The 11,182-nt window shown below is 49.9% G+C and overlaps 1 protein-coding gene across 1 annotated transcript in view; it reads left to right on the forward strand.

Moving 5' to 3' along the window:
* Positions 1 to 8,550, forward strand: part of Prkx (protein kinase cAMP-dependent X-linked catalytic subunit) — a 31,861-nt gene extending 23,311 nt beyond the window's left edge. Inside the window, exons 4-9 of the mRNA XM_077107839.1 lie at positions 1,585 to 1,704; positions 3,644 to 3,739; positions 4,488 to 4,545; positions 5,620 to 5,697; positions 6,390 to 6,540; positions 8,435 to 8,550. Coding sequence (XP_076963954.1) covers positions 1,585 to 1,704; positions 3,644 to 3,739; positions 4,488 to 4,545; positions 5,620 to 5,697; positions 6,390 to 6,515 — 478 coding nt within the window. The 3' untranslated portion in view covers positions 6,516 to 6,540; positions 8,435 to 8,550. The remainder of the gene's footprint in view (positions 1 to 1,584; positions 1,705 to 3,643; positions 3,740 to 4,487; positions 4,546 to 5,619; positions 5,698 to 6,389; positions 6,541 to 8,434) is intronic.
* Positions 8,551 to 11,182: the final 2,632 nt, after the last annotated feature.

Consider the following 11,182-nt stretch of genomic DNA (forward strand, 5'->3'; position numbering starts at 1 on the left):
GGTATTCATTCTGTCAATGTCATCTACTGATATCTCGTAACCCACTGAACACATTGACGGATGTAGGTGACATTCACAGCGTATGCACAATGTGTAAACAGGGGTAGGCACCCACACAGTGACGAGCTCACACGGCCTCGCATCCGTGTGTCTGTCTCTCTGTCCTGGATAGTGGCCTCTTCTGTGTCCCAGGCCTGTCATCCCAGCAGCTGGGGAGGCTGAGGCAGGAGGATTGTGAGTTCAAAGCCAGCCTCAGCCAAAGCGAGGCCCTAAGCAACTCAGTTTGACCCTGTCTCTAAATAAAATGCAAAATAGGGCTGGGAAGGGGGCTCAGGGGTCCAGTGTGGCTGAGGTCAATCCTTGGTACCCAAAAGAAAAAAAAAAAAAAAAAAAAAGTGTCTTCCTGCAGTTCAACCTTGAGAGACCAGACTCATCGGTCCAAGCTGCTGTGAAATACTTTTAAAAGTTTTCCAGCAACTCTCCTGAGTGTTGGTTTTTCAAGTTCCTTTTAAATAAAATTGAAGGAGACGGTGATCCTCGTTTGGCCAGAATATTTAATAAAGAGGTCACTTTTTTCCTCCAAAAACTTTGGAGGGTCGGTGCTGCCCTCTGCTGGCGGCCCGCGGTACACGGGGAGACCCAGGTCCTCGAATGAATATCCGGGTTCTGAGGCCTCTTCCCGTGGGCCACGCCCCTTTTCTTTTCTTAAAGTTATTTTGCTTAAAAGTCTGATGGAAAGGAACCGGAAAGAAAGTGCTCCCTGCGTTCATTTTCCTCTCAATTGCACAGATCCTGTGGCTACCCTCTTCATCCATCATAATATCCACGGAAGCCTATTTTTTGAAGGTCACTGAGGTTTTAATTTTGCATTTCAAAATGAATATTATTTTTTAAAAAATGAATATTATATTATGGTCCCTTTACCATTTATTTATCTGGTGTTGGGCATTAAGCCAGAGCCGCTTTAGCACTGAGCCACATCCCCAGCTCTTTTTATTTTATTTTTTTTATTAGAGACAGGGCCTCATCCGTTGCTTAGGACCTCCCTGAGTTGCTGAGGCTGGCCTCCAACTTGCCATCCTCCTGCCTCAGCCTCCCGATCTGCTCTCTGGGGTCTGGGAAGATGCTCAGAAGAGCAGCCTTCCTTGCAAGAAAGACGACGGTCTGGGAAGCAGCGAGAGCGTTGATGATTAAAAACAAAACGTAACAAAAGGGAAAAAAAAAAATAAATAGCAAACCAGGCAGAGTGACCTCCCCGCATCCCAAAGGCCACCCAAGTCGCAGGAGCTTAATGTGGTTCATAAAAAATTCAATCCCCTCTTTCGCCACTTGTCCACTGGGTGGCGCTAGAAGCTAAGCTAATATTTTTTTCTTTTCTTTTTTTTTTTCTGGCCCCAAGGATTGAACCCAGGGCCTCCCCAAGTTGCTGAGGCTGGCCTCCAACTGGCCATCCTCCAGCCTCAGCCTCCGGAGCCTTGGTTTCTCGCCTTTGGCAGATACGTGAGGAGCTGGGTGGGGACATTGGGATGCCCGGTGTCCCTGCAGCCGCTGACCTCCCCGTGCTCCTCTCTGTTGCCCTCCCAGGACGTGGACCCTCTGCGGGACCCCCGAATACCTCGCCCCTGAAGTCATCCAGAGCAAAGGCCACGGGCGGGCCGTGGACTGGTGGGCGCTGGGCATCCTCATCTTCGAAATGGTGGCAGGGTGAGTGGGCCTCTCTCGCAGAGAGTGCGGCTGGCACAGCAGCGCCTCTTGCTGTCCGTCTGTCCAGGGGACGTTGCTGTCCCCAAACTCGAAAATGCATGCGTGCTATGACGATGGACAGGCTGCTGCGCGGGGGAGGGAAAGGCAAACCCGTGAGCAGGGGACCGTCCACCCTGGAGACGTCCTGAGAAGCCCGCGCTTTCTTAACTGCGGTGTCCACCTGGGGCCCAGGGATGTCCTGCAGTGAACACGCAGAACCGAGCAGACTACATGTCACACACAGCTACGGCCATCAAAGGCGGCCAGCATCCTGCAGGGAGCAGCTGGCCATGCTGCCTCTCGGGGTCACTTTCTAGGCATCGCACATGGTCAGGAAAGGGCTCCCATGTCCCCCAGGTGTGATCGTTGATGGCTGGTCAGAAGGTCAGCGGGAGGCCGTGTCCACCCCTGGGCGGGCCTGAGACACCCCGGTCAGAGAGGGGAAGCCGGTGTCCAAGGCCACGACCCTCAGGGTCAGCTGAGTGGGCCTCCTTGGGATCGGTCACCAGGGGTAACAACAGCTAGATCCTGTCACATCTCTGGTTTCCATTGGGGACCTGGCTGGGACCAGGGGCCCAGGTGCTTCCGGCTGCTGTCTGAACGGAAAGTTCACCCCTCGCTGCCCAGAGGAGCCTCGGGATCAGACCAACCAGGAGGAGTCCCCCCTGGGAACAGGGCAGAAAACTTAGGGAGCAAATGTGCAGGTCAGACAGCAAGGACATGAGACCTGCAGGTGTCCACCTGGCGAAGGTGCCTGTCACCTGTCAATCATCTATTAACCTGTCATCCACTGTCAGTCCAGTCTCCTACCATCCAGCCACCATCCATCCATCCATCTGTCCATCTATCTGCCTCCTCATCTAACTATCTACTGACCCATCCATCCACTTGACCACGAATCCACTTGCCCATCCATCCGTCCATCCGTCCATCCACTCATCCACCCACCCATCCATCCACCCAACCATCCACCCACCCACCCATCCACCCATCCACCCATCCATCCACCCACCCATCCATCCACCCATCCATCCATCCATCCACCCATCCACCCATCCACCCATCCATCCACCCATCCATCCACCCATCCATCCATCCACCCATCCATCCATCCATCCACCCATCCATCCATCCATCCACCCACCCATCCATCCATCCATCCACCCATCCACCCATCCACCCACCCACCCACCCATCCATCCATCCACCCATCCATCTACCCATCCACCCATCCATCTACCCATCCACCCATCCACCCATCCACCCACCCATCCACCCATCCACGCACCCATCCACCCATCCACCCATCCATCCACCCATCCATCCACCCATCCATCCATCCACCCATCCATCCATCCATCCACCCATCCATCCACCCATCCACCCACCCATCCACCCATCCATCCACCCATCCACCCACCCACCCACCCATCCACCCATCCATCCACCCATCCACCCATCCACCCATCCACCCATCCATCCACCCATCCACCCACCCATCCGTCCACCCATCCGTCCACCCATCCACCCATCCGTCCACCCATCCGTCCACCCATCCACCCACGATGGGGCCTGGCCACAGACATTATCTAATTGAATGTGCATAAGTCGGTACCAATAAAACTTTATTGACAAAACCAGATTCGGGGGCCGGAACATGTCACCTTGCAAACCAGATCTCTGCGGCCCGCAAGCGTTATCTAGAAAGCGCTGTTGGTTTACCTGACCATCCCCGGGAGGTGGTGTCCTCTACCGGGGACCTTCCTGGACAGATGGGCACCCCTCATTCTGTCCGAGAAAAACCACCTGGACTGCATCGTCTCTTCACACACCATGATCTCCGCTTGCAAAAAGTAAGTTAAACTAAAATAACTAAAATAGACGCTTCTTTTTCCAACAGGTTCCCCCCGTTTTTTGATGACAACCCATTTGGCATCTATCAGAAAATTCTCGCAGGGAGGATAGATTTCCCGAGGTATTTGGATTTCAGCACAAAGTAAGTACCCGGCGCTCCACACGGTGCAGGGTGTTTCTTCTCATTTTTTTATTTATTTTTTAAAATTTTTGCTGGCAGGGATTGACCTCAGGGGAAGCCCTAAGCAGCTCAGGGAGACCCTGTCTCTGAATAAAATGCAAAATAGGGCTGGGGATGGGGCTCGGGGATTGAGGGACCCTGGGTCCGAGCCCCAGGACCAAAAAATAAGGATCTAGAGGCCAATGGCCACAGAGTTTTCAAGGTTTTAAATACTTCTCCAGGTGGTCACTCATGTCTTGGGAGCATCTGAGACCTACAGCACCCAAGGGCTCTATGAGATCAGCCTGTGGTCTCAGGTTCTGAAACCAGAGAGGGCTTCTGTTGTCACTGAGGGTGCACAGCATTACCATCCCCCAGTGTCTCTGATCTTCTGCCGCTGACATTTCAGAGCAGTAGGGAGAGGTGCAATTTGCAGCCTAGACCCAGAAGCCCTCTGGGCTTTGGAGATCAGAGATTTCTCTCCTGACCTAGTCCTAGTGTCCTAACTAATGTTAGGAGATTGCACAGTCTCCACCCTGTGCAACAGTCCCGGGGGAACTTCTGTCACACCTGAAATACGTGGATACCATTAGGCACATGAAGAATGGATGATGGTGACAAACTGTGCCAGAGAACGGGGTCCCCGTAATCATGCTCTTGAGGTAGCTGCTCTGACTGTGGTCCTAACACGTTGCGTGTTGACTGATTCTATTTTCTGTTCCCCAAACAGAGACCTCATTAAGAAATTGCTGGTGGTGGACAGGACCAAGCGCCTGGGCAACATGAAGGTCCGTACCTCCCTCACGAATGGGCACCAACCAAGGCCCAGGACACGCCATCGCGACTCTCCTGTCATTATTCATCTTTTTTGACATCCTGGTCCCATTGATGGGAAGAGAATCCAAAACCCATTGAACGTACCCATTGATCCAGTTCCATGTGCCCATCTTTTTTCCCCCTAGAATCAAGGGAACCACTGACCCGAACCCCAGCCATTTAATTTATTGATTATTATTTAATTTATTTCTTTTTAAAACTCTTGCTAAGCTTCTGAGGCTGGCCTCTAACTTACAATCCTCCTGCCTCAGCCTCCTGAGTCACTAGATGACAGGCATCCACCATGGTGCCTGGACTCCTATATTCCCAATTAGGAGTAGCCTTTAGATCATTAGGAACATCTGAACAGCGGTGCCGCATCACCCTGCCCCGTGGTCTCTGATCTCTCCTTGCCTTAAGCAATTGCACACCTGACTTTTTTTGTTGTTTTTTGTTTTTTTTAAATTTTGTCAGTAGCATCTCCCTGTTTTGGTCCTTTGAACGTGTGGACGTGTAGAAAGAAAGCGTCACCTTTTGGGTCTTATTCTATTTTATTGCAGTGTTCTCCGGATTTTGCCTCATCCTTACTTATCCCAGTATGTCTTCCTTATTCATGGCTGAGTACTATTCCACGGTCTCGATGGACGGCACTGTGTCTGTCCATGGAGGCTTCTGCCGTGACCACCTCTTAGCGACTATGTGCAGGGCCGTGATAGGCGTGCATATTTGTGTGAATTAATCGTTGCATTAAAACTCACATGCTGCTTTTATTTTTAATTTTTAAAAATTTTTTGAGAAAGAGATTCCTTTGTTCACTACACCTAGAGGTCCCCAACAATTCTTCCATATTTTTTTTGTTTGGTACCAGGGATTGAACTCAGGGTCACTCGACCCCTGAGCCCTGTCCCCAGCCCTATTTAGTATTTTATTTAGAGATAGGTCTCCCTGAGCGGCTCAGGGCCTTGCTATGTCTTTTACTCTCTGGATAACGAGGTGTGTGTGTATTTGCACACTCGACACACTGATGGTGCCCCTTCCTCCTGCAGAACGGCGCCAATGACATCAAGCAGCACCGGTGGTTCCGCGCTGTGGACTGGGACGCTGTCCCCCAGAGGAAGCTCAAGGTGACCCTCTTTGGAACATTTCTTACAGGTCGCAATGAGCCCAACCTCTGTAAAACCACTCTGTTGGTTTCTGGTTGACTATTCCAGATCCCTCACATGAGAGAGAACACGGGGCACGTGTCTTTCCATGCCTGGCTCATGTCCCTTAATAGAGTGCCCCTCCGGTTCCATGCATTTTCCTGCAAGCGACATCATTCCATTCTTCTTTCTGGCTGCATAATATTCCACTGGGCATATGTACCGCATTTTCTTTATCCATTCATCCATGGCTGGACGCCTAGGTTGGTTAACAGCTGTATCCACGTCTTCAAGGAGTAGCTTCGAGCCAGTGACCTTCCCAGGATGGGGTGAAGCTCCCAGTGTTTCAGTACCACTTTTTTTTTTTTTTTTTGTGGGTACCAGGGATTGAATCCAGGGGTGCTTAACCCCTGAGCCCCCATCCCCAGCCCTATTTTGTATTTTATTTAGAGACAGGGTCTCCCTGAGTTGGTTAGGGCCTCAGTTTAGTTCCCAGCTGTCCCTGTCCATGAACATTGGAAACCCGGCTCTCCTGTCCATGAACACTGGAAACCTGTCCATCTTATTCGCGTCCCATTTCTATGTAAAATAGCAAAAGGGGAAAAGGGGAACGGTATCCTCAGTGTCCCCGTGTCCCCGTGTCCCCGTACCTAACTGTGGCTGACCTCCCGCAGCCCCCCATCGTGCCCAAGTTATGCAGCGATGGCGACACCTCCAACTTTGAGACGTACTCTGAGAACGACTGTGAGACGACTTCGCCCGTGTCAGAAAAAGACTTGGAAATCTTCAAGAATTTCTGAGGATAGGGACGCGCACTGTCGGAAGGTGGGTCTTTACTTTTGGGGGGAGCCGGCCTTTATCCAATGGGGGGGCTTACCTCCGTCATCCGTCGGGACTCAGGCAAAGAAGCCAAGCCAGACCGGGTCTCCCTCGTGTGACACATCACCCTCTGAGATTTCAGGGACCACCCGTCTGAAAAGGAAAAAAGGAAAATTCTAGAAAATGACAATTGATAAATCATCTTTATTTATTTATTTTTTTATCTAATTGCACCCTGTTTGGTTCATGTGACAAAAATCTCAAGACTGACTTCCTGGGATGTGAAAAAAGTCTTTCTCCCGTGTATCCACCCTTTATATGCTACCTACCCGCTAATCATTTAGCAGCCATGTTGGTTATCAGACGGACAGCAGTGGACATTTCCATCATTCCCCGACTTTCTCCTTACAGGGTAGGCATCTCATCAGCCCAAGAAGTCGGGGGCGTACCGTCCAGTAGGGTATTTTAAGAAAAAGAGAGCACAGGAATGAAACTTTCATTAGGGTCTATCATCGTCAATGTTCTGATTGGAATATGTTCGTTGGATGGTTGTATTTTGTTAGTCTCTTACTGTGCCTGATTTATAAATTAAACTTTCCCATAGATATATGGGAAAAAACATAGTGCACCTAGGGTTCGGTCCTCTCTGTGGCTTTAGGGAACCATCGGGGTCTTGGAATGTGTCTCCGGGGGCTAATTGGGGATCATCAAAATGATAACAAGGCAGAGTGTTTGGCTCAGGACTCTGTGACCCCCAGGATCATGGGATTCAGTGTCAATATTTTTTTGCTGCTGTGACCAAAACCCTTGAAAAGGACAATTAGAGGAGGAGGAGTTTACTTGGGGCTCATGGTTTTTGAGGTCCAGTCCCTGGTGGCGAACTCCATGGCTCTGGCCCAAGGGGAGCAGAACAAGATGGCGGCAGGGCCTGGAGGAGGAGAGCAGCTCAGGACAGGGCACCAGGGAGCAGAGAGAGCTTTGTCACCAGGGACAGGACAGAGACCCCAAAGGCACAGCCCAGGGACCCCTCCTCCAGCCACACCCACCTGCTGCAGTCACCACCCAGTGAGTCCATCCAAGTGGATTAATGCACTTTTAGTCTACACCTCTTATAACCCAATTATTTCACCTCTGAATATTGTCTCCCACATAAGATATTGGGGGACATTTTGTGTCCAAACCATTACAGCTTCTTTAAGTCCCTTTCCTCTGTATGTGTAAGTGTTAAAATACTAGTCCATATGGAATTGCTGAGGTTTATCAAATTTCAAATTTCTGAGATCTCAAAATTTCAAATCATTTCAAAGTGATCTCAAGTCTATTTCATTGAGCTTCTAAATGTCCTTTTTCTTTTTCTTTTTCTTTTTAAATATCAGTCATTGCTCATACATACGGGATTATGTTCCATGACTGCCTATGGTGCTCAACTTTAGAAAGTACCGAACCTACGTGGGGTAGATCAATTACAGCATTAAACTGTGGTAATATGGCCTGTGTCACTATCAAACTCGGGACCCCTAGTAACTAAAACAAGGGTCACTTGCGCTGTTGTGCCACCGTGACGTCCAGTTTGGTCATCAGGAAAGTTACGAGGTGACTGAAGGGAAGGTAGCATATACAGTGTGGAAACACTGGGCAGAGGTGCTGTTCCGAGGTGGAACACAAGAGGGCGCTGCCAGGATTGGCACATGATGTTTTTAACTTTTTTTTTTTTTTTTTCGTGGAATTTTCCACTGCTACGTTTGCACCCCTGGGATGACAGTACCCCAGACGGAGGACTCGGGGTCCTGCCTTGTTACCTATGAAAGGGAGACATTTCTACGACTCTCAAGACGATAACTAGGAGTCGTGTCCAGCTGTGCGCAAACCCTAACTCAATCCCTTGTCCCTCTCCTTCCAGGAACACCTCAGCCTGCCCAGGACCAAGAACTTGACCTCCGTCGGCCCGAAGGAATGCTCTGTCTTGGTGCGAGGGGGACTTTGCGCACTTATGGACGCCCAACTGTATACAGAGGTCGGGGGGACAGTTGATATTTCACGGACGGGGCAATTATGGAAGCGACTGGAACCTTCTCCTGCGCCCTAGGAAACGGGTTGTGGGGGTTTGTAATCGTAACCTGTTAGCAGCTGTGCTTCTACTGTGCATTGGTTGGTTTTCTTGGACTCGAGAACTTGCAACCAGACCCGCTGGCTCGTAACCACAGGTTGTGCGTGCGTGCTTGAGTGTGTGCGTGCGTGCATGAGTGTGTGCGTGTGTGTAAGGGCTTCTCCTTGGCCAAACCTATTCTTTTCAGTTTTTAAAAATCCTTTGAAAAAGAAATGGGTCGCCTCGGAGACAAAGCTCATGTCTCTGATGGATGCATTTAAAAAAGAAAAAATCCCCTTAATTCCGTCTATGCATTTTATAGATATTTATGGAGTTTTTCTCCTATATCGATGGGACTTTCTCTCTGGACGCTTTAGACTTTGGAAATGCAAAACGGAGAGGGTGCGGATTGGAGCAGCCGGTGACATGCTAGAAATTTGGAATGCAATCTCGACTTTTTTTTTTTTTTTTTTTTTTTTTTAAATGCCTTTGGGGGATTGAACCCGCTGTGCCTGAGCTCCACGCTCAGCCCCCATCTCTGAACGGTTCATCAGAGAAGGTTCTGGACTTAGAAGATAATGTCTCCTCCTGGCCTTTGCCTCCCGAACTCAATCTATTGATTCATTTAATAATTAATCTGTTAGCAATAAATCAGCCAGCTGCCTGTATACCTGCAGTGTCCCCTGTGAGCCCAGTAACAAATGGTACCTGGTCACATGAGTCCAGGGGACTCCCTTATTTTTTATGCCAGGGATTCAACTCCGGGGTGCTTAACCACAGAGCCCCGTCCCCAGCCCTATTTGGCATTTTATTTAGAGACAGGGTCTCCCTGAGCTGCTTAGGGCCTCGCTTTGGCTGAGGCTGGCTTGGAACTCGCGATCCTCCTGCCTCAGCCTCCCGAGACCCTAGGATGACAGCTGGGTGCCTCTGCCATTTAATACTGGAAAAAAAAAAAAATCCAATGTGCAGAATCACGGGTGACGGGATTCTTCCATGAGATTGCAGCCAGCCCCCCCGACGATGCAGAGCGAGTTAGACGCTAAGAGGAAATCCAGCAGCATGGGACACTGTTATTGCCAACGGTGACAGAAGCCCCAAGGGCCCGTGCCTTCTCCAAGGACTGGGCCACGGTCACTGGTTTGTGGCATCAGGTAGAGGCCGATGTCATTGTCCTCAATCACGCACTTGGAACCACTGCTTCATCTCATCCCCAAAGAGTTGACTCTGTGGGGACCTTAGCAAAATCTCCCGATGGGCATCCGGCCTCGTCCGGGTGCCAAGAGTCAAAATAAAATACGTGCAGCTTTGTATCTGCAAAAGGCCCTGGGAGGTGTTGCTTTTTATTTATTTTTCAAGATTTATGAACTGGCAGCATTTTGTTCAACAGGATGACCTTCAAAAATAGAGATTTGCAAGGGAAAAAAAAAAAAATAGAGATATATACTGCCCCCCGGAGGGGGGGGGGGGAGCCCGGTTTCCCCAGGGAGAAGTCTCACCTCTTGCCTTCTGGCTTGTGCATGGAGAAATTCAGGAAGGAAACACAGGGATCGCAGAATTTGGATCTAATAACCAAATGCCACAAGATCTTCCATCCGTGTCCTGCAGCAGATGCACAATCATGGATCATAAATCAATATATTTTTTTGTGTGTTTCATTCTGTGCACCTTAAAGATCAGGTGATTCCAAGTCACTGTTTCAAAACGCCCCCCCCCCCCCCCCCCCGGGGAAAGTGACATTTTTGCACACCTTTGCTACGCGTCACCCACGTTGCCTGCGACCTTTGGGACCACTTCAACTGTGAAACCGGCTCAGGACTGTTCATAGTGGACCCCAAGCCCTCACGGCCGAGGCGCTGGGGGGCACCCCAGGACTTGCAGATGGGTCCCCCCACCCACCCACCCACCCACGTCTGTCAAAGTCACTGGGTTGACAAAGTGCTTTTCCGAGCAAGACTTTTTTTTTTTTTTTTTTTCCTGTCGAATTTGCTTTTGCAAAAACCACTGGGTCTTATGTCCCCCGGGACCCTCCTCCCGGAGAACAGGAGGACACCCTGTGTGTGTGTGTGTGTGTTTTTTTTTTTTAATAAGTTTTCATGTTGTGAACTCTGTTCACCTTGCAGTTCGATCCTCTTGTGGAGGGGTCTGTTATTTAAGTTAAAAAAAAAAAAAAAAATCACTCCACGACGTGCATTTTAACGGGTGGGATGGGAAGCCCCCCCTCAGGCCGATCTTGTCATTGGATATCATTTTTTTCTTGTTTTTTTTTTTTGCAATCCTGCACAACTTACAGGTTGAGTCTTTTTTTATGTGTGGGAGTGTGTGCGCTGTGTCTTGTGCTCTGGGCACCTGTGCCCACCGCGTAGGTCCTCGGTGCACCCTGTGCGGATCTGGCGTGTGCACCCTGCAGGGCGCTGGGTCCCAGATCCTCCTGAGGAATTCTAGAAGCCTGTTTCTCATCCCGCCGATGCATTGCACAAAGGAAACCACTGTGATTTGAGTGTGTGTGTATATATATATAAATATAGGCCCTAGGAAAATTTTACCGCTAATTTATGGAATAAT

Source organism: Callospermophilus lateralis, chromosome Y, assembly GCF_048772815.1.
Source record: "Callospermophilus lateralis isolate mCalLat2 chromosome Y, mCalLat2.hap1, whole genome shotgun sequence".
NCBI lineage: Eukaryota > Metazoa > Chordata > Mammalia > Rodentia > Sciuridae > Callospermophilus > Callospermophilus lateralis.